This window comes from Engystomops pustulosus, chromosome 6 (assembly GCF_040894005.1).
Source record: "Engystomops pustulosus chromosome 6, aEngPut4.maternal, whole genome shotgun sequence".
NCBI lineage: Eukaryota > Metazoa > Chordata > Amphibia > Anura > Leptodactylidae > Engystomops > Engystomops pustulosus.
The window spans coordinates 123427790-123452499 of NC_092416.1; the positions used below are offsets into that span (position 1 = coordinate 123427790).

Sequence of the window (24710 nt, forward strand, 5' to 3'; positions counted from 1 at the left end):
CAGTTGCGTGTAGTAGATGCTGGCCGTATCGGGTACATTATGTCTCTCCCTTATCCCGTTAAAACTAAGTAATTCTGCATCCAGGGATAAGAGCTGGCCTACAAATTTCACCCCAGCCGCCTCCCACATTGTCCAACCTGGGTGGGAGAGGAAGTGGGAGAGCCATGGATTTAGCCACAATGGAATCCCAGGCGAGAGAGGGGGAGAGCTGCTCGCTTCTACCAGGGTTTGTGCCTTACGCCAGCACACCACTACCGTATGTAGGGGAAGTGGGGTATCAGATGGGGACTTATATCTGCACAGCAGGTTTGTAAGGGCCTCGTAGGAACCTACCAGGGCTCCAGCCAGTGCAGTAGCTGCATTACCCATGTCTTTATCTATCCACCACTGGGCATATACTAGCTGGGAAGCCAGGTAGTAAAGATACAGATCAGGGGCTGCCAGCCCACCCCTAGACTAGGGAGCCTGAAGCAGCGCTAAACTGAAGCTCGGGGCGCCACCCTGCCAGTACAAGGACCTGAGAATGCCGCCTCTGCGTTTAAACAGGCTCTTGGGAAGCAGTATAGGACAAGCCTGAAAAAGGTATAGAAATTTTGGGAGAAAGATCATTTTGAATATGTTAATACGCCCATACAGAGACTAGGGGAGAGTGGACAAGGCTTTTAAGCGCAATTCAGTTGCAGTTATCAGGGGTGTATTTTTTAACTCCCTATATGCCTGAACCTTGCATGATACCTGAACTCCAAGATATTTAAAAGTGGACACCACCTGGACTGGGACGGGGAGAGAGTGTACCCCTGCATCTGATAAGGGAAAGAGGGCCGATTTGTCCCTGTTAACGCGGGGCCCCCAGAACCCCCCCCCCCATAGCATTCTATCAGGGACAGAAGGGATTCCAGAGAGGGGCCCACATCCCCAAGGTATACAAGTGTATCATCAGCACATAGAGATACCTTTTCCATAATAGTACCTCTGGTAATGCCTTTAATGCCATAAATGCCTTTAATGTGACGGATCGCCACAGCGAGGGTTTCAATGGCAAGTGCGAAGAGGAGGGGAGATAGTGGGCAACCCTGTCTAGTGCCCCTGGCCATAGGGAGAGTGGGTGAGATATTAAGGTTTGTCCTTACCCTAGCCTTAGGGTTGTTATTAAGGATTATATTAAGGATAATATAAACCCAGGGTCTGATGAGCTCTCTGCCTCTGCAATGTTCAGGTGTAGTCTTTGTATGTTTATGTCAGTTCCCCTCCCAGGCATAAAGCCTGTTTGGTCCGGGTGAAGAAAGGATAGAATTACTTTGTTGAGCCTTGTTGCCAGAATTTTTGCTAGTATTTTAACATCTGAGTTTAGGAAGGAAATTGGAAGGTATGAGTCGGGAAGCAGCGGGTCCTTACCAGGCTTAGGAAGAACTACAATAAGGGCCTCTCGCATGGAGTCAGGGAGGGAACCGCTGTCGAGCGCAGCGGAATACAGGCTAAGGAGATGGGGGACCAGAGTTTTACAGTTATCCCTATACCACTCCCTTCCCAACCCGTCAAGTCCAGGTGTCTTACTGGGAGGTAACGATTGGATGGAAAGTTCCACCTCCTCTGCCGAGAGCGGGGCATCAAGCTCCGATGACTGCGCCGGTGTGAGCCTCCAAAGTGGAAGACTGTAAAGGAATCTGGAAATCTCGACGGAAGAGGTGGACAATCTGGAGCTGTAAAGAGAAGAGTAGAATTTGTGAAAAACCATGTTTATGGCCCGGGGTTCTGTGATCAGATCTCCGTTACCGTCAATGATAGAGGGAACTGAAGCACAGGGGCGTTCAGCCCACGAGAGATACGCAAGCAGCTTCCCAATTTTAACTCCAAATTCAAAGATGGACGCTTCCCTGGCTAGCAGGCGCTTGCTGGTGCGCTCCTTCACTACAGCTAGGTGATTTCTCTGCGCTTGTGCCCAAGTCTTTTTACTCCCCAGAGTAGGCTTCTCTAGATATTCCTTTTCTGCTGTCAGCCTTTCCTCTTGCGCATTAAATGACTTTCTATGGCCAGCTACCCCTGACATAAATGCTCCACGCACCGACGACTTGTACGAGTCCCAGACTAGGAGAGGATCAGGATGGGCTGAGTGTACGTCCCAGAACTCACTATGCGCTCTCCTAACAGAACTTTGGACCGCCGGGGATAGGAGCAAAGCCCGGTGCAGGCGCCAAAGGCGGGAGTCGCTGGGGGGGCCTACAAGGAAGCTAATGAGCAAGGCAGAGTGGTCTGATGCACTGCGTGGGCAATAGGATACTTGATCGACGTGCGGTAACATATCTGGGGAGACAAAGGCCAAATCAATCCGAGAGAAGCTCTTGTGCACAGAGGAATAGAAAGAGTATTCTCTCTTGAGGGTGCTTACTATGCCAAACATTGGCGAGGTCTAGGGAAGTGAGCCACTCATTCAGATGGACCGAGTCTGTGTCTAAGCCGCTTGTGCAATCCAAGGAGGGATTAGGGACTGCATTGAAGCCTCCAATACAGAGTATCGGACTGGGAGGCATAGCAGCCAGTTTACTGGATATTAGGTGCAACACCGCTGGATCAAAGGGAGGTGGGGCATAGATCGACGCTACTGTGAAAGTAAAGCCCCATAGAGCACAGTGTATGACCACATACCGGCCGAAGTGATCCGGCACTACTTGTATGACTTCTATGGGAAGCGCTTTGGATAGGAGTATAGATACTCCCCTAGCGTAGACAGAGTAGGAGGAATGATATCCTCTAGCCACCCATGCCTGCTTCAGAGACAGGACTTTCTGACCCGGAAGGTGTGTCTCTTGGATATATACAATGTGAGGGGCGAGTCGCTTAATGACATATAACATCAGGGCCCTCTTGAATTTGGAGTTGAATCCCCTCACATTCCAACTCATTACCTTAAAGGGCACCTACCACCACAAATCTACCTATAAAGGTAGATTGGGTGGTAGGTGGATCAATGGGACGTGAGGATAGCCCTTTTAAGGGCTAATCCTCATGTCCCTGCACTTTTTTGATAACTTTTATTAGATATATATTCAAATTTACTTATGCGGCTACTGGGGCATGGAGTAGCCGCATCTGAGGTTACACGAGGCGGCTACTCCACGCCCCGGTAGCCACTTTACCCCTCCTACTTTACCCATCTGCGCGCCCTCGTCAGGCGATCCTTCCGTCTGCACATGCGCAGAAGAGCAGGCCCGCGCCTGTTTCGGAGCAGTGACCGCGCAGGCGCGGGCCTGCTCTTCTGCGCATGCGCAGAGTAGAACAGTGGTCCCTAACACCTGAGTGAAGTTGGCCCCCCCACCTTGTTCAAATCAAACAAAATTGGTGTCAAACGTTTGTGCTGGTTTGTGCAGCAGAAATTTTCGTTTGTGCCGCTATCGTTTTTAAGATTTTAATGAAAGTTTCCAGAGGTCATCAGAGGTCAACCAGCCCCCCCACATTGCCCAAATCAAACAAAACTGGTGCTGAACAATTCTGCTACGTTTGTGCTGGTTTGTGCTGCGCAAATTTTTGTTTGTGCTGCTTTTGTTTTGAATATATGAACAAAAAATTAAAGTTCAAAAGTTCAAGCAGCCCCCCCACATTAACCGAATCAAACATTAGTGCTACGTTTGTGCTGGTTTGTGCAGCAAAAATTTCCGTTTGTGCCGCTATCATTTTTAATATATTCAGACTTTTTTGCAGAGGTCATCAGAGTTCATTTCTTCCAAAGTATATTGTGTTTGCCAGCTCCCCCTGGTGATCAAACCAGGGAAGTGTCACTAGGTTTGTTTTTCACCAGTTCATCCTAAGCACCTGAAACACCTGACCATACCTTAAAAATTATAGCGGCACAAACAAAAATTTTTGCTGCACAAACGTAGCACTAACATTTGACACCAGTTTTGTTTGATTCGGTTAATGTGGGGGGGCTGCTTGACCTTTTGAACTTTAAATTTTTATTCATATATTCAAAACAAAAGCAGCACAAACAAAAATTTGCGCAGCACAAACCAGCACAAACGTAGCAGAATTGTTCGGCACCAGTTTTGTTTGATTTGGGCAATGTGGGGGGGCTGGTTGACCTCTGATGACCTCTGGAAACTTTCATTAAAATCTTAAAAACGATAGCGGCACAAACGAAAATTTCTGCTGCACAAACCAGCACAAACGTAGCACAAATGTTTGACACCAATTTTGTTTGATTTGAACAAGGTGGGGGGGCCAACTTCACTCAGGTGTCCCTAACTCAAGACAAACCTACACCATTTGTCCCGGGACCCCCAACCCTTAATGTATAGATGAACAGGAGATTGTTAGGGAGCCATATTTTGAGAGAACTAAAGAGGATATAGGGGAGGGGGGGGAGAAAGGAGGGAGAGACGTAGAGAGGTAGTGGTAACAGGAAGGGGGAGGGGGAAGTGCTATAAGTGGCGAACTGGCCAAGATGACCAAAAAGAGAACGCAAATCGTTCACGGGGTACAACTTGTGAGGCGCGAGCCCCAATGTAAACAAATATTAGAAAACTAGAACAGTGATTTGGAACCCCTTGACGTCTAATCAGGAGAAAGTCCACTGTGAAGAATGGGGAGAAGGTATCTGCAGGTAGCATATTTTGGAGCCAATTTTCAAAAAAGGATACAGGGTCAGACCCCTCCACTTTTTCGGGGAGGCCGACCCCTCGGACGTTGTTCCGTTGCAGACGGCTTTCGAGGTCATTAGCTCTGTTGATAGATGTAGACATTTGGTGCTGAAGCTCTCTGATCTGTGTCGGCATAGGCCTCTGGACATCCTCCACCTCAGATATTCTGTGTTTAGTTGCAGTGATTTGTTCTGTGGCTTTGTGGACATCATGCCTTAGTAGAACAAAGTCCTGTCGCAGCTCATCCACCTTGGTGACCAATTTGGATTGGCACCCGTTTATGGCCGCCAGCACCTTTGCAAATTTGCGGTCCAGCTCCGTGGCCGCGTCAGGTTTATCAACGCCCTCCTCATAGCTGACAAGCTGTGGCGGGCTCTGCGAGCCTTCAAAGAGGGCGGGAGAGGAGTTTGGGGACCCCTGAGGAGAGCAGGGTTGTGTGCGGGAGAATTTCCCTAACTTTTTAGCAGCATTCGACTGTATCTGTGCAGGAACGGCTTGGGATGTGGAGCATTCCTGCGCGTCCAGGGGTTTCAGGGACTGAAATGGAGTATCTTCATGGACGGATTCATCATCCGATGGCGGCGCAGATGCCCTGGACGCTGCTTTGAGCAATTTAGCCGTCTTCCTCCGGTTACCCATGTGGAATATTGCAGCGGCACTGCAAGGGTTAATATAAAACTGGACCCAGGAGCAGGGGATCACTGGGAGTGTGGAGGGCTCAGTGCCTGCTGAGCTGCACAGCTTGGGGTCCCCAGGTGAAAGGTGGGCAGCAGCAGGGAAATTACTACCCTACCTCGGTCCTGGCTGCAGTCCGGCAGTGACAGCGTTAACCCTGCGCGCCTAGACCTCGGGCAGCGCAGGGGAGTCCCAGGAGATGGCGCCTCCGGCAAAGTGCAGGGCCGGCTGGAGCTCTGCCGCGGTACCTCCGATGGTTGGAGCGGCGTCTCAGGCTACAGGAAGGGGGGTTTCCCTGGTGGTTGGTGCTGCGCCAAGTAACTCCCGCGGCGCCGGGCGGGACACGTGACCGGCTGCAGGAGAGTGCGGTGCCGGTGGGCAGTGGCAGGTGCCTAGGGCACAGCAGAGCAGAAAGGAGCGGGCACAGGTGACGGATGGCTGCCTGGGAAGGGATATAGGGTGTCGGGAGCTCCGCAGCGCAAGTCCTCCTAGCTCTGCATCTGGCCACGCCCCCCTTCTAGTGCTTTTTGTAAGAGTGTTTTGGGTCATAGCCCTGATGGAAGACCCATGACCTCTGAGGGAGACCAAGTTTTTTTCACCCTGGCCCCTACATTATGCTGCAAAATGTGTTGGTAGTCTTCAGACTTCATAATACCATGCACATGGTCAAGCAGTCCAGTGCCAGAGGCAGCAAAACAAAATATCAGGGAACCTCTACCATGTTTGACTGTAGGGACCGTGTTCTTGTCTCTGAAGGCCTTTTTTTTTTATCCCTGTAAACTCTATGTTGATGCTTTTTCTCAGAAAGGTCTACTTTTGTCTATCTGACCAGAGAACATTCTCCCAAAACGTTTTAGGCTTTCTCAGGTAAGTTTTGGCAAACTCTAGCCTGGCTTTTTAATGTTTCTGTGTCAGAAGTGGGGTATCCTACCATACAGTTCCTTTTCACGCTGACTGATAGTACAGGTTGACACTGTTGTACCCTCGGACTACAAGGCATCTTGAACTTGTTTGGATGTTAGTCGAGGTTCTTTATTCCCCATCCGCACAATCTTGCATTGAAATCTCTCATCAATTTTGGTTTTCCGTCCACATCTAGGGAGGTGCCACAGTGCCATGGGCTTCTTGATGACACTGTGCACGATAGACACAGGAACATTCAGATCTTTGGAGATGGAGTTGTAGCCTTGAGATTGCTCCGGCTTCCTCACAATTTTGTCTCAGACAGTTCTTTGGTCTTCTCTCTTTTCTCCATGCTCAATGTGGTACACACAAGGACACAGGACAGTGGTGGCTACCACTGTACTATCATAAGGTCTTGGCCCATCAAATTTAAATCCTCTAGTGATGTTTACACAGTAAAGATACATTTTAAACCATTCCTTTCCAATTTTACTCTTACCAATTTTATTGCTGTTTTAGCTTCTTTCAGTAATGTAAAATTCGAGTGTGGGCGAGGACTCTCTGAGCAGACACTTCATGATTCCTCTGTGCTATGAGATGCAGTGTGCTCACAATGTTTATCCACACTTTTTTTTACCCCCTTTAAATGACAAAATTCACAGAAGTATGCCATTTTGAGGTTTGACTGCTATAGGGGCACATAACTGAGATCCATTCACCTTTTAAGCATTCGTTTGCCATAGTATTTAGGTGCAATGTCGCATTTGGAGAGCCACTGAGCTACCAGAGCAGTGGTAACCCTTTAAAAGTGAACCCATCTACAACCAAAATTTTTTTATTAAATGACAAATAACCCACTCCCTCACTCCACCAAATGTGTATTATGACACATTTGGGGTGCCCAAATAGTAAAAACCACCAGAAAATTGACCCCATTTGGAAAGTATAACCTTCACAGAAATTATAATGTACTATGCGCTTGTTTTAATGTACAATGCAATGGTTAAAAGGAACCTGTCACCAGATGGCTATATTTCAGTGGGGACCGGTTTCCATAGACATTCTAACGTGGATAGCAGATATGGTCTTATCATACCTTAGGTTGTAAAATTCACAGGTGAAGTTTACTTTGCAGGCTGCCAGAAGGTCCTTCTAAAGTCCTGGGGGAGGTTGTCAAAAAATATAGCCTTCAGGTGACAGGTTCCCTGTAATAAAAAAAAGTTTCAAATTGGGCTGTTAAAGGGAACCTACCACCACAAATCTACCTATAAAGGTAGATCGGGTGGTAGGTGGATGTATGGGACGTGAGGATAGCCCTTTTTAGAGCTAATCCTCACGTCCCCGCTAGCCTAGCATAAACTTTATTGCCCTAATATGTTAATTTAATTAAGCGGCTACCGGGGCGTGGAGTAGCCGGACACGAGGCTACACGGCGCGGCTACTCCACGCCCCAGTAGCTGCTTTCCCCCGCCTACCCTGTGATCTTCGGCGCGCAGCTCCTGGCAGCTGCGCGCCCTCGTCCGAGAAGCCGGAGTTCTGCGCATGCGCAGTAACTCCGGCCTCGTTCCCGAGATCGCGCATCTTGGCCGGAGTTACTGCGCATGCGCAGAACTCCGGCTTCTCGGACGAGGGTGCGCAGCTGGCAGGAGCTGCGCGCCGAAGATCACAGGGTAGGCGGGGGAAAGCAGCTACTGGGGCGTGGAGTAGCCGCGCCGTGTAGCCTCGTGTCCGGCTACTCCACGCCCCGGTAGCCGCTTAATTAAATTAACATATTAGGGCAATAAAGTTTATGCTAGGCTAGCGGGGACGTGAGGATTAGCTCTAAAAAGGGCTATCCTCACGTCCCATACATCCACCTACCACCCGATCTACCGTTATAGGTAGATTCGTGGTGGTAGGTGCCCTTTAAGATAGTATTTGGCTCTTTGAAGCTGATTTTGGCCACGATAATTTCAGGCACTATGTTCCATTTGTTATCGCTTTTGGAAAGTCAAAATGCTCAAAATACTAACTCTGACTACTACTGTTATTAAACATCTGCTTACCTGGTCTAACCCCACAGGGCAATGCAATTATGCTGTAGAATGCAGCATTTTGTTTCCAATTAAAAATATTTTAATGGTTGAGTGGATAATATAATGTCTTATCGTTTTATGATTCATTGTGTATGACATCTTTATTTTTGTAGAGAAACATGAGGACCTATACACAGACCTTTTTATATTTTTCATAGGCAAATAAAGTACTGTGCGATGTATGTAAGCCTACTATGTATCTAGTAGATAATACTATATTATGCCCACTAGGGGGCAGCATCTTTCTTAATATACCTTTCTGCCATTTTCATTTTAAATAGTTGAAGGTGCATGTATCTCTTAGGTTATAAATGTTATCCTATTATCTATCTGTTGGCCTAATATTTTGATATGGGTTAACATTTTCCACTAGGTGCCCTACTTCAGCTTGAGAACTCAATTGATGCCATAACTCTCCCAGCCAATGGGAATGGTGTTACCAAAGATGGAAGGTATGTGACATTACTGACAGAGTTAGATTAAGGTCTGATTCTAGTAAAACTGCTATTAAAACTGCAACATGGTTATATTACAGCGCTGAGAATTGTAGACATTTGTCTGGTAATATAGAGTAATTGTTACTTTGGCAAGTCCTCTTCTATACAGTGATGTTCCTGCATCGGCTACATGTCCCAGTGCAGTCCGTTGCAGGCATCGAGATGTCAGCCCCTTGTTGACATTGTACTATATGCGCCGGCATCGGCACACACTATGATGTCAGCAAGCGGCTGACATCATGGTTCCTGCTACTAACCACGCGGGGACACTGATCCTGGAGGCATTATATTTGGGACAGGGGGCTGGCAGGCTATATACTGGGAAGGCTGTGACCAATGCATTTACTACCCTCGACTTTATACTCGAGTAAATAGGTATTTCCAGTTTTTGGTTACCTTAGGGGTCTCGGCTTATACTCGAGTATATATACGGTAACTTATTTTTTTATTCCTTTCAATATATGAGAAAGGAATGATCTGATGGAGCAGTTGATGCATGCTCACCATAAAGAAGAGTAAACTCCAGCTTCCCTAGAGTCCTGACTGGCATTTTGTTCTGACATCTAACCATTCCCTTGGAAGAGCATTTATTATTATATTACTAAGCAGGTTTTTCTATCGGGGTCTGAGAAAGCTGGATCATAGACCTGCTGCCACCTTGTTTTCCAGGAATATGCTATAGACAATAAACCACTATTTTATGGAAGAGGATGGTGGGTTGTTGGGGTTTTATTAACCACTTCAGCATTTATTCTTTTTCCATTGTTTTGTTTTCTGCATTTCAAAAGCCACTTGTTTTTTGTTTTTTTTTATATATATTTTCTAGTTTACAAAGACTGATTCAGAGTTATCTATAGGAGGATTTGTACTTCCTTTTGGCACAATCTAATATTCTGTGCAATGAACTGAAATGATGATACATTGTCTAGACTCTAGATTTGTTGTTGGTGAAATTATTTGGCTAATTAACCCAACTCCACAAGACTTGCAGACCTAGATCTTAATATCTTGGGACAAAAGATTCCTTCCACATTAAAAATTGGAAAGAGAAATGCCTGACAAAGGGTATTCCCTGGCCAGACCGGGAACAACCAAAAAGTTTGGGGAGCAATGTTACTTGTGAAGTATCTACAGACCCCTTTGTTCAGCAGCGATGAGCCTGCAGCCTTCAGAGGTGAGGGAATTTAGAGCTTTGTAGGAGATACTGCAAGATTTACAACATAAAATACCTTATCTGACAATATGACGACAGTGGCTTATCTTTTCTGCCAAGGGAGAACCTGGTGTATGTCCTCGACAGAAGAGGATGTTCTAACCCTGTAAACCATAAATCTAAAGTGGATTTGTGTATGAACGCATAAATCTTTAATCTGTTAAAAACAAGATTGTGATCTTCTGTAGGAGACTTACTTTGGAGAGTTTAAAGGAAGACCCTTTTCTTCTTAAGAAATCCAAAAGATTCTGCCGTTATGGCCATATGCTTAAGTCCAAAATGGAACAAAAAAATTGGGTTATACCTTTCCAAAGGTAATTTTGATTGTTTCATTCTTGCCCCATGTTCTCCATGACATATAAAATTGTACACGTATATTGGACAGATCTGCAATTTGCAAGGGGGTCATCCAGGGGCGTCGTTAGGTCAAAAGATCCGGGGCTCGTGTGTGAGGCACATTACTTAGTGGAGGGCTGTGTGTGAGGCACATTACTTAGTGGGGGGCTGTGTGATGCACATTACTTAGTGGGGGGCTGTGTGTGAGGCACATTACTTACTGGGGGGCTGTGTGTGAGGCACATTACTTACTGGGGGGCTGTGTGTGAGGCACATTACTTACTGGGGGGCTGTGTGTGAGGCACATTACTTACTGGGGGGCTGTGTGTGAGGCACATTACTTACTGGGGGGCTGTGTGTGAGGCACATTACTTAGTGGAGGGCGGTGTGTGAGGCACATTACTTAGTGGAGGGCGGTGTGTGAGGCACATTACTTAGTGGAGGGCGGTGTGTGAGGCACATTACTTAGTGGGGGGCTGTGTGAGGCACATTACTTAGTGGGGGCTGTGTGAGGCACATTACTTAGTGGGGGGCTGTGTGAGGCACATTACTTAGTGGGGGGCTGTGTGAGGCACATTACTTAGTGGGGGGCTGTGTGAGGCACATTACTTAGTGGGGGGCTGTGTGAGGCACATTACTCAGTGGGGGGCTGTGTGGGGCACTTTTCTTAGTGGGGGGCTGTGTGGGGCACTTTTCTTAGTGGGGGGCTGTGTGGGGCACTTTTCTTAGTGGGGGGCTGTGTGGGGCACTTTTCTTAGTGGGGGGCTGTGTGGGGCACTTTTCTTAGTGGGGGGCTGTGTGGGGCACTTTTCTTAGTGGGGGGCTGTGTGGGGCACTTTTCTTAGTGGGGGGCTGTGTGGGGCACTTTTCTTAGTGGGGGGCTGTGTGGGGCACTTTTCTTAGTGGGGGGCTGTGTGGGGCACTTTTCTTAGTGGGGGGCTGTGTGGGGCACTTTTCTTAGTGGGGGGCTGTGTGGGGCACTTTTCTTAGTGGGGGGCTGTGTGGGGCACTTTTCTTAGTGGGGGGCTGTGTGGGGCACTTTTCTTAGTGGGGGGGCTGTGTGGGGCACTTTTCTTAGTGGGGGGGCTGTGTGGGGCACTTTTCTTAGTGGGGGGGGCTGTGTGGGGCACTTTTCTTAGTGGGGGGGCTGTGTGGGGCACTTTTCTTAGTGGGGGGGCTGTGTGGGGCACTTTTCTTAGTGGGGGGGCTGTGTGGGGCACTTTTCTTAGTGGGGGGGCTGTGTGGGGCACTTTTCTTACTGGGGGGCTGTGTGGGGCACTTTTCTTACTGGGGGGCTGTGTGGGGCACTTTTCTTACTGGGGGGCTGTGTGGGGCACTTTTCTTAGTGGGGGGCTGTGTGGGGCACTTTACTTAGGGGGGGGGCTGTGTGTGGGCACATTACTTAGGGGGGGGCTGTGTGTGGGCACATTACTTAGTGGGGGGCTGTGTGTGGGCACATTACTTACTGGGGGGGCTGTGTGAGGCACTTTTCTTACTGGGGGGGCTGTGTGAGGCACATTACTGGGGGGCTGTTTGGGGACATTACTTACTGTTGGGGCGTGATGGGTAACACGCACCTGATTTTGTTTAAATGCAAGACAAAGTGTGAGCGCAGCCTTACAGTATTTGGGGAGATTGTTGGGGGCAGCAGCAGGATAACACTATCGGGGAACCAAGATGTAGGGACAATGGGGAACATAAAATGTGGTGATGCCTAATGGAGAAGATGGAGGAGACGTCACCTGCAGTCACTGGAGGGAAATTTCTGTAGCTGTATACACCGTCAGTAAAGTTATGTGAGGTCTGAACAGTAAAACTGATACAATGTACCTATATTAATATCAGTATGTATACTTGTAACCTTTTGTTGCGATTTATGTATCGTTGTTTCTGCTAGTTAACTATCTGTTTCTATGTTTACATAACAACATGTTTAGCTGCTCTAGTATGCGCATGCGGTAATTAGTAGTATCCGATACACCTGTTGTATGCTTTTTTAACATGGGTCTTTACCAGTAGTCTCCAGACCATGAGTAAGAACTAATACTAATGTTCGAAACGCGTAGGTCTAATGGACTATGCACTATGTCTACCTGCATTGATTTTATGGATTTTTGAATAAAGAAGAAAGTCTTTTAAACTAGCCTGGAGTGCCGATCTCTACCCTTTCCTGTTCCACTATTGTTGAAGGGCGTTCCGACAAGCCCATTCGGGATACGTGCACCGGACTCCACAGAAGTGTTTCCCACGGCTTTTCGAGGTCCACGTGAGTGAGCGGATGCTCAAGTGTTGTTGTTACTATTATAGTTTGTCGGGTGAAGCAGTTTCACGCACCTCACATCACACTTTTACTACGATGCTTTCATCTTTGATATATAAGAAGTTTACTGCACTTTAAGACCTACAGTGTGAACAGGACCATACGTGAGAGCCAAAAAAGTCGGATATTTGCCATAAAGGTGTTCGTTTTATATGGGAATCGTGCAATAATACACGTTTCGTTTCATGTGGAAGCACTTCATAAATAATTGTATGTGAGTCTTGGCTACCCAAAGAGTGGGATATATACAGATGTTTTTTCAGATATCATTTTTTGCATAGGTGTTTTTAATAAGATACAACAGGAACATGGATACTGTCAATACTGCTTTTGAAAATGTGGACAATAGTACCAGAAGGAATCGCGCAGCAGAGATTTTTTCTAAACAGGGAACAGAAAATTCTAGCGTGCGTTTTTTAATGCAGGAATTGGAAATACAGATGTCGGATCAAGTGAAAATTTGGTGGGATTATACAACCTTGCAGTCATATTTGGAAAGAGCGATGATACCGAGGGGTCTCAGAATCAAGAAACTTCCGACTGTAGTGTATAATGATATATTTTCTAAACAATGGAATCAAATATTATCAGAATGTTCCTTGAATCTAATGAGACTTATTATTTCTATGGAGAAAGAGAAATTGTCGGCCATAGAGGGGGACATTGCCAAAATACGCGAATCCCTAAAGCCGCATATAGACAAACAAGAATTTAAAGATTTGGATGTTAAACTCAAAGAAAATATCGCGGATATGGAAAATGCCATAACACAAATTAAACAGAATAAATTTAATAGAGATCTACGTGATTATGAAAAAGACTGTGTGTATACATGGCATGCATATAGAAGACACGGCCGCACCACATCATCTATTCTGAGGAATTCCAATAGACGCAAATATTCCCACAATACGAGCAAGGTGGGTTTCACCTCATCTGAACAGGAGTCAACAGACGTGATATCAGAAGACTCAGATAGTGAGGGTGCAACTGCAACCAATCATACCCGACAAACACATAAACCGGAACAGACAAAAAACTACAAAACACAACAACAACAAAAAAACCCCAAAAATCCACTGCAAAAAAACGTACAAGACGGGCAGGAAAAAGACACAACCGCTCAATACAACACCAGAGCTACGAATCCCAACAACAAGAAGCGGAAGAATTAACAGTTTTGAATTTATCGGCATGTATTCTCACTCCAGAACAAAAACAGGTGCTTGCGAAAGGTCTTAACTTCGTACCCTCTACGAATTTTGATTTATATCATACTTTATTGGACGTCAACAAATTTGTACGATCACTAACGCTAAGAAGACATTTTTTCAACCAAGACTCCACAGGGACTGAACAAGGTCATAATCTACTTGAAAATGGAGACACAATTATACATAATGAATTTAAAGATCATGTCTTTCGAGATCAATGTGTTATCTTAGACTTGCAACAACTATCAGACAGCAACAGAACCAAACAAGAAGATGTATTGCCTATATCCACTAAGAATCCCAAATTTTATCCCATAGGATCTAGAACAAATGAAATGGACATGTTTCAAATATTAGTAGAAAGGGACCTACAGGACCTCCACAAGAATCTCCAACATAGACAACGGAACATGTCCAGGACACAGGAGAAGGCATTGAAAGAACTACAAAATAATGAAAACATAATTGTCCGTATGGCGGACAAAGGTGGCTCAATTGTTGTCTTGGACAGTGGTCTGTATGAGAACTGTATAATGTCAATGTTGAATGACATTACGGTATATAAAAAATTAGATAGTGATCCCACAAATAACATCAAACAGAGAATAATACAAAACATACAATGGGGAGTTTCCCTGGGTTTGCATACTGAAAAGGAGGCTTCATTTTTAGTTCCAGATTTCCCATTATGTCCAATTTTTCACGCTTTTCCCAAAACACATAAAAACACCTTTCCCCCACCCTTGCGCCCAATTATATCAGGGGTTGATTCCATTCTAGAGCGACTTAGTGGGTGGTTAGATTCCTATTTACAGCCGATGGTGAAAGCATTACCTGGATACATACAAGATACAAAACAAATATTACAGATTATGGAAAAACTGGACTGGAAGGAAGGCTTCTTGTGGATTACATGTGACATAGTTTCCCTATATACAAATATTCCACACGATAAAGCGTTAATAGCATTAGAACAACATATGAAGCTATTCACTGATTATACTCACGAGTTACAACAGTATATTCTCTCAGTAACACATATATTACTCACCAACAACTTTTTTTCGTTTAACAAAATTTTTTATATGCAGACCCAGGGATGCCCTATGGGCTCATGTTTTTCGCCATCATTGGCGAATATTTACGTAGCCTGGTGGGAGAGAAATTACCTGTATAATTCTATCAATATTTTTGCCCACAATATCTATTGGTATGGTAGATATATAGACGACGCCCTGCTCATATGGGATGGATGTGAGCGGGACGTCGTCAATTTTATCAGTTTCATTAATAACAACAACTGTAATCTATCATTTACCTATGAAACTGATAGGCACAAAATACCCTACCTGGATGTCATGCTGATGGGTAATACGGAGACCAAGTCCATTCAGACGGAACTATATCGTAAAGATACTAGTGGCAACTCGGTGTTACAGGCATCTAGTTGCCACCCTTCACATGTGATCAAAAATTTACCAGTGGGGGAATTTATCCGTGCTCGCAGGAGTTGCAGTTCTGAAGAATCTTTTTCTAAAGAATGCAACAATATAACCACTAGACTAATGGAAAGAGGGTATCACAAACATGGCATAAATAGAGCTATAAATATAGCCAAATCTAAAACAAGACAATCTCTGTTGAGTGATAATGTAAAAAAATCCAACAGCTCTGCTACATTGGTTTTTTCCACCACCTACAGTAATGAATTTGAACAAGTAGTGGCCATAATTAAGAAATATCTACCGATGCTAACAGCAGACAATAAACTGAGACAAATCTTAGACAAAGGCTGTAAGTTTGTATCACGCAGAGCACGTACTATCGGCAATGCAGTTTCCCCCTCTATATATATATCACAACAGAATAGGAGCCGGGAAACTTGGCTTACTGCTAAAGGCTCCTACAAATGTGGGGGAAATAGATGTAACTGTTGTGCCTATATGCATAATACCACCATTTTTTCCAATAACACTACGGACAGGCAATGGAACATAAAAGCATTTATTAATTGCAATACTAAATTCGTAGTGTATTTGGCAGCATGCACAAAGTGTAAACTTCATTATGTGGGGAGTACAATACGCCCCCTAAAAAAACGCATTGCAGAACATATAGCGGACGGTTCTAAAACACGATTGCCAGATAAAAATATATCCAGTTTGTCCAAACACTTTTTGGACAAACATGATGGAGATCTTACCAATCTTAAGATCACCGGCATAGAAAGGGTTACTGCTCCAAACAGAGGCGGGGATCGCACACATAAACTCCGAAACCGGGAGATGCTATGGATCCTTCAATTAGACACTCGTATACCTAGAGGTCTGAACAGTAAAACTGATACAATGTACCTATATTAATATCAGTATGTATACTTGTAACCTTTTGTTGCGATTTATGTATCGTTGTTTCTGCTAGTTAACTATCTGTTTCTATGTTTACATAACAACATGTTTAGCTGCTCTAGTATGCGCATGCGGTAATTAGTAGTATCCGATACACCTGTTGTATGCTTTTTTAACATGGGTCTTTACCAGTAGTCTCCAGACCATGAGTAAGAACTAATACTAATGTTCGAAACGCGTAGGTCTAATGGACTATGCACTATGTCTACCTGCATTGATTTTATGGATTTTTGAATAAAGAAGAAAGTCTTTTAAACTAGCCTGGAGTGCCGATCTCTACCCTTTCCTGTTCCACTAAAGTTATGTGAGGGGTTATGTACAGGAGGGGGCATTACTAAAAGAGCGCTAGATATGTATTGGGGCCCGTGCCCCGGATCTTTTACAACCCTAGCAACGCCCCTGGGGTCATCACTTGATCACATGACCCAAGTGAAGAGAAGAGCTTTCAGTTAGAAACAAGTGTACCCATTAAGATAGTGTAAACTGTATATCTTGGAGGTATAGGGCCATAATGAACGTGATTCTTTAACCTTTAGAAAACATGGGAGGCGTTTATATTATTCATACCAATAACGTAAAAGAGGGGAAAGATGGCCAGTGGCAGCTTTTATTTTTCCCAGAATGTGATTGCACAAGTGAAATTTCCTGATGAAGTGTGGAGCATTCCATCTTCTTTGTGTGAATTGTTGATAAAATGTGTTTATTTCAACACACTTAGAGATGAATGTTCCAGTCAGTAACTTGCTGTGCTATGCTTTCTGTCTATGCATGAATCTACGTCATATGTGCCTACTAAACTATCTTCTGTAATCAATTACAAAACGCTGGAGTTTTCACTAGGGTTTCCCAACTTTTTAATGCTTGTGTATATCATTCTAGATATGTAATACAGCTTTCTAGGTGTCATAATTATCCTGCAACAAATCCCCCTTTTTAACAATTAATATCATTGTATTGGAAAAAGATACAAGTCCATGAAGTCCAACCTGTAAGAATTTAACAAATGTTTCCCCCCCCCATAACCTGTGATATTTTTTGCTCTCGAGCATCCAGGCATCTCTTGAACATGTACATAGGATCTGCCATAACAACCTCCTGCGGCAGAGAGCTCCATAGTCTCACTGCTCTTACAGTAAAGAACCTTTGTCTATGTTGATGGTAGAATCGCCTCTCCTCTAGGCGCAGAGGATGCCCCCTTGTCCTGGTCACAGGTCTAGGTATAAAAAGATCTTTGGAGAGATCCTTGTACTGTCCGTTCAGGTATTTGTACAATGTAATGAGGTCTGCCCTCAGTCGTCTTTTTTCTACACTGACTAACCCCAAATTTTGTAATCTATCATTGTAATCCAGTGCCCCCATTCCGCTAATAATCTTGGTTACTCTCCTTTGAACCCGTTCTAGTTCTATGTCCATTTTCCGCACTGGTGGTCTGATTAGTGATTTGTATAAGGGCAAAACTATGTCCTTATCATGGGAATCTATTCCTCTTTTGATACATCCCAAATTTTATTTGCCTTATTAGCAGATGCATGGCTCTCGTCACCAAAGTTAAAGGGGTTGTCCACTTTTAGCAAATATTTGATATGGTTTGTAAAAGGAAAAGTTATCCAATTTTCCAATATACTTTATCAATTCCTCACAGGTTTCTAGATCTCTGCTTGCTGTGCTGCTATAAAAGTTTATATTTTTACTTGGATAGAAATCTGTCAATGAAATTTGATGGAGGCACATGTTCACGAGCCATGACCATTACAAAATGGACCTTTCACAACCCTAATTATGTAAAGGTTAAACAAATGCCGACACACCATTTGCGAATACAAAAATAACCAAGAAGAAAGAGTGTGTGTCACAAGGCAAGTATGGTACAAAGTGAAAAAATCTTTATTAATTTAAACAGGGAAAACTGAATAATAAAATGAATTAAAAATGTACCAAGCACATGTAAGAAACACATTGTTGGCTATACAGGTAAGCATAGACCAACGACACCCCCTCTCACAAAGGACAATATCAAAGCCCCTCCTAATATCAAATATTCCTACCTGACCGAGTACCCGAAAAAATTCCAAGAAATCAGACAGATCACACTAGTTTATATAAACAGTTACCCCTCACATAAATATTCTTTAGTTATAAAGATACATTACACAACATGTGGGACTGCAGTACTCCAGTCGGTGTAGTAATAGTCAGTGTACAAAGTGGTGGAGTGGTTGTGGAGTAGGGCTCTCCACGCGTTCCGTCTCCTGCTGGAGACTTCCTCAGGGGTAGCTGTTATCATCACACCTCTCCTATTATTCTCTGTGATAATAACTGTTTGCGAACCTGCGTGTGCATCACATCACATGGACAAATTTCTATCCACTAGAAGTAAACGATGAAGCTTTCTATAGCAGAACAGCAAGCAGAGATCTAGAAAACTGTGACGAATTGAAAAAGTAAGTATACTGGAAAATTGTATGAATTTTCCTTACACAAACCATATCAAATATTTGCTGAAAGTGGACAACCCCTTTAAGTTTACCATCCACCAATACCCCAAGTCTTTTTCAGCTGCAATTTTACCAAGTAATTGTCTGCTTAGAACATAATTATAGTATTTCTTTAAATGGCCCAAGTACATAACCTTACATTTATCTGCTTTAAACCTCATCAGCCATTTCTCCTCCCAATACTCCAGCTTCCACAAATCCCTGTTAATCATTTAACGCCTCATCACTACATTTGTGTTTTGGCAACTTAAACGCTTTATACTTCTCGTTTATTGTTCACCTTACATTGTCCCAGTTAATTCCATTCACTCCCTCCATTAGCTGCTTTAATCATGTGCATGCTCATACATGGGGCTGTAGCATCTACAGCTATGTGTGGGTTTTCCCAGAAATACAACCATATAGGGCCAATAGGCCGTTATTAACCATTAGCTGCCTGTTAAAATTTAACTTTCAATTCCTTACCTATTAAAAAAATAATAACGAAAAATGTGACTCGGTACTATGTTGTTTTAAAATAGTCAGGGGTTCAAGATCAGCCTGTTTATAAATATCCCTTTCTCCTGTCAGGTACCTATTTAGGCTAACTTTTTAGTTTGTATTGTCCTCTGTGGCGTTCAGACACACAATCAGCACTCTGAGATGGGATGTTAGTAGGGTTGGGGAGAATTTAGGATTGGGGTAGGGTAGGGGGTGCTAGGTTTTAATTCGGGGCACGAGAACAGCCGAGCAGCGAGATAGCTCAGATAGAGTCGGTTTGCCGATCCTCTATAACTCAAGGGAAAAGCAAGGGGGGTATATGGTAGACTGGTGGAATGAATGCATGCATGGTGTGAACTACCCTACCCCAATCCTAAATTCTCCCCAACCCTACTAAAATCCCATGTCAGAGTGCTGATTGTATTGTCCTCTGTGGCGTTCAGACACACCAACTACAAAGTTAGCCTAAATAGGTACCTGACAGGAGAAGGGGATATTTGTAAACAGGCTGATCTCGAACCCCTGACTATTTTAAAACAACATAGTACCGAGTCACATTTTATTATTATTATTTTTTTAATAGATAAGGAATTAAAAGTTAAATTTTAACAGGCACGTAAGGGTTAAAAACGGCCTATTGGCCCTATATGGTTGTATTTTGAAAATATATTAACCCAGCCAACCCAGGTTCCACAAGAAAAGGCTTTCCCAGAAAGACACTGGGATGTGTGCGTGTAGACTGGTGGATTCCAATACTACAGGTAAGCTGTTCTAAACTGCTGATGAACAGACAATATAAAGCGCAGCTGACCGTTCCATTGTCTTTGTAGTGTCCTGTTCACGTTACTGCAGATGAACTTGTACATTGAGTAATTTCTTTTTCTGCAATGAGAACAGATTTGTCTGCTTCCTGTTACATTTGATATTTGTGAGATGCTGGTAAAAGGTCTTCTATGGTGGTGCGGGGTATTGGGTTGGACCCAATTCTTTGGATAGGTTGTCCTGGAAACCCCCTTTAAAATCTCTCAATATCTTACAGGGGCAGCACAGTGGCTTGGTGGTTAGCATTACAGTCTAAGGCTACATTCACACTGCTGTTGCCCGCCCGTACCGTACCGGGCAACGGCAGTGCACGGGGAGAGGAGGAGGAGGAGGTGAGCGCAGCTCACCCCCGCCCCGCTCCACAGGAAGTTATGGCGCACAGCGCCGTACTACGGACAAAGATAAGACATGTCCTATCTTTTTCCGGGGTACGGAGCGGTACTGTGCTGCACTGTACCGCGCCCATTTCCGTCTATGGGGGACGTATATCGGCCGTATGTACGTCGGCCGTATATACGTCCCCCATACGGTAGTGTGAATGTAGCCTTACAGTGCTGGGGACCTGGGTTCAAGTCAATATCTGCAAAGATTTTGTATGTCCTGTGTGCATGGGTCTCCTCCCACTCTCCAAAACATACTGGTAGGTTGATTAGATTGGGGACAGGGACCGATTTGACAAGGTCTGTGCAACACTGCGTAATCTGTGTGCGCTATATAAATAAAGGAATTATTATTACAGGTCATTTTTCTTTTCTTTCTACAGTTATATCTTTGAGCTTTTCGCTACAGCAGGAATTACATATGAAACGAAGACCGGGCTTCTGGAATTACTCGATCAGATAATACAGCATGTGGGTGGAAGTAAGTAGTCTATCATTTTGGGTTGTTACTCGTTTGACTTATACCTACAAACTTAAAGGGGTATTCACCTCTGGCCATTAAAAGGTAATTTAATTCACCTGCCATGTAGATTCATTTCTTCAATATGTTATTAAAAAAAAGTACTGTGTACATTTTTTCTGCTGAAAAACTCGGCTTATACTCGAGTATATATGGTAATTGGCTATTTTGACAATACACACAATAAATATAAATATTATACTATCCTAATTTATCAAATATACCTAAAATATCAATACATCAGAATATATATTTATGGTGCTGAAATAAATTATATACTATATATATTATAAGTCTTGAAATATAAACCACAATTTTATACAAATCTTAAAGTGATTACAAACACATACAGAAGTTAGAATAGCATTGTTATAGCCCACCCTGTGTTACACACTTATGGTTCAAGGGTAGATTGTGTATGAAACTTATTACTGACTGCCATCATATGGTTTTATGTGCATTTTTAGTGACCAATTTTATTTTAATAAAGATTGCATTTTTCTTGTGATTTAAGTATCATGAGATTTAATATTAATATTATCCTTACTAACTTGAATACCTGTCAGAGGTTTACATTTGTTTTGAAATATCTGTGGTTTTTAGGTTCTGGAGTCTTCACAAACACATTAGGACTACAGAAATTGTCTGACATCATCCAAGTAAGTAACATTTATTAACGGGGTTGTCTGAGAGAGTAAGATATAAAAAAAAACTTTAAATCGCTGACTTCTCTTAAAGCCTGAAACTCCTGCTGCAGTTACCTCATTACCTCTGTATAGTGTGTGAGTACAAGGCCAAGTGCATGAGACCAATCCTCACCAAAGGAATTGGGTGACGTGTCTCAAATATGGGCAGGAATAGGACCAACTCTATTATTTGCGTTGCGGCTGTGTGGATCGGTCCCGGTGCTGTGACACACGGTGTTCTAACCAGTGTGACTGCAGTTTGTGTGGTCAACTCTTAGCCAAGGAAAATGATCTTGTGCACGTAGCCTTAAAGTCTCAGAAGTAGATCTATGTACATGTTCTGCAGATAATATACAATATAGAGGTCCCTGAAGGCTCAGCTGCCCCAACCAAGAATCTGCAAGTCTCCAAATCCTACAAGGTAAGTGATAATTTTCGGCTAACCTTCCACCATTAAAGCACGTTTGCAATAGTTTTTTAGTTAGATATAATTTTCATAAAAATATGAATCGATTTAATACTTTAAATGACTTATCATAAGTCAAATCTTATTCTACTTCAGATCTGCACTCTCTATTCTGCTATATTACAGATATTACTGGTCCTCACTTACTGCTTGTATTTTCTATTCTGCTTTCACTAGGGGAGATTTACCTTGAATTACATTGCCTTGCACTACATTCATAGGAGAATATAGATTGTCCCTCTCTGTATTTTGAACATGTCTTTTAGGTTCATATCCATTTGGACAACAGCCAGAAAAAGAAGCCACGTGGAGATATCTGGAGTAATAGCAGAAAGCAAGGGGGTGAGAGCCTTGTTTCTACATACCGTATATAAAATAGCTTCACATATTTCCTATTATGTCATGCCCAAAGTGCAGTCGTACGTGGCATTTATGTTTAAAACGCAAAACAACAGCTGTGGAGAGGAGATTTACATTGCATCCTGTTAACATTATTTTAAAATTATGTTAACGTTGCGTTTACCAAACACAATTTTAAAGCCACGTTAACCTGATGCTAATACAATGCAAATAGGCAAATCTCTTCTCCACAACAGTTTTTAATTGCATTCCAAAACGCAATGCAAACGCCTGATTGTTTTAATTTATTTATTTGCTACTTGTTTTCATTCATTACCGTATTGATTGTTCCTCTGCTACCCACTTCTTCCCTTTACAGACTATAGTGTGTTGCTGCTGCCTTGTGCCAGTCACCACAAGGGTCACCCATTCACTTGAGAATTCAGCTTATTCTTGTGACTCCTAGACTGGCAGTTCATGAACAAGTTTGTACTAACACACTCCCTTCAGTAAGGGAGATTCATCAAACTATAATGAAAACCCTGCCACTCTGGTACCGTGGGATACATAATCAGGTTGGCTGCGCTGGTGTACAATATTATGGCAGGCGCAATTCTATGGCAGATTCTAACAACTCATCTCTATATACCCACCCCACACCCCATTCGTATGTGCTGAGCTGTGTCAATGATTTATGGTTAGTCTCCTTTATAATACAATCCTCGCATTTTTGCCTTCTAACTCTCTGTACTAAACAGTCAAATTTTTCTTGAACAAAACTGGGCTTCCCTTAAGAAATCTCAATCTATCAAGTATCTAGGCATTGCTAATACCCTCCAGCATTTAAGCTGTACTATCTTTTCCTGCTGTAGCACATCCTGAGCAGGAATGAATTACTTTAATGACTTTGCCTGACCTGGTTCATTCAGATAAACATCCAAAAAAAAGACTTGAACTAGTTCTAGTTCCTCCGTGTTTCAGGCACCCTTTTTTTTTATCCTTTCAGAAATTTTGAGCAGACCAGTCTTTAAAGAAAAATGTTATATAGTAACAAATTTAAAAGCGTTTGTGCAGCACTCTTCGCAAAGCAGGAGCTACAGAGAACGGCCACAGGACCGATCCAGAAAAAATAAAATAGTCCCAAAAAAACTTTTGCCAATGAGATAAAAAATAACTCTGACCGGAGCTCCAAAGTGTTCAATCGTGCATCCTTTTTTTGGGATGTATCCCTGCTTTTACTGTGACGGGACGGGAATCGTCTATCCACGATTTAAATAGCACTCGAACCTCCGACAAGACTAGACCACTGTTCAGAACTCCCTTTGTGCGGTTTTCTTTCTTCAATCTCGCCACTGTCTCCAGCGGGCCGCTGGAAGAAAATATATTCGCACGAATAGCGTAGTATGTTCTTTAAAACAGGGTATTCTTTATTTAAAATATACTCACAATAGTAGTTTAAAAAATGCACATATCAAATTTCCAGAGGACGCCAGCTACACATGACCGCCCTTGTCACCTGGGAGTGGCTATAGAGAGGAGCAGTCCAGCCCCCCCCCCCCCCAAACCGTTGGGAAACTACTCCACAATGCCCATCACTCAGGAGTGGCTATAGAGGAGCAGGGGGCGGCGCTAAGCAGATTGGTGGGCGTTTTCATATATTTGAAAAGGACACATGGAAGAGCGATTTTCCCAAGGATGGGGGGAAACTGTTCCTCTATAGGCACTCCCAGTGGACTAGTACCTAGTCACAGAACACATGGCATTGAAAGGTACTATATAACATCTTTTTCTTTTTTTTCCGGTAAAACCTATTTTTTTTTTATATCCAAAAAGTCTTTGGCAGTGCATGGACTTTGCTCTTCAGGGACTGGGGGAGTGCTAAAAATGGGTCTCCTGGTGACCTGTTCCCTTTAAGAGCCTCACTCATCTTTAGGACCCCAGCTTGGCTGGCATGATGGATCTTAGCTTGTATCATATCATTGTGGTCATGCTATATTTCTTCAAATGGCACTTAATTGTGCTCTTCCTCCAGATATGGTATAGGGTGGTTTATAAAGGCGACAGCCTGACAGCTTTTTCCCTGACAGGCTTTTTTTGTTGGGACATTCTTCTTGGGCTTCTATCTGCTGGAGAGCTTCTTGGGACATTTTGAGAGACCCACCTCTGTCCTCACTGGAGTATCACTTTTGCTTGTCTGTTCTTTTAAATTCTATTGAACTGAAGAGTAACATGCCATTTACTGCAGCT

The 24710-nt window shown here is 43.6% G+C and overlaps 1 protein-coding gene across 6 annotated transcripts in view; it reads left to right on the forward strand.

The window, feature by feature from the left end:
* The window catches only part of RTEL1 (regulator of telomere elongation helicase 1), a 94726-nt gene that overhangs the window by 30055 nt on the left and 39961 nt on the right, over positions 1-24710 (forward strand). For all 6 annotated transcript variants that reach the window (XM_072110841.1, XM_072110843.1, XM_072110840.1 and 3 more), the window contains 5 exons: positions 8661-8739; positions 20836-20933; positions 21576-21631; positions 22005-22079; positions 22391-22466. In XM_072110841.1, the coding sequence (XP_071966942.1) occupies positions 8661-8739; positions 20836-20933; positions 21576-21631; positions 22005-22079; positions 22391-22466 (384 nt within the window). The remainder of the gene's footprint in view (positions 1-8660; positions 8740-20835; positions 20934-21575; positions 21632-22004; positions 22080-22390; positions 22467-24710) is intronic.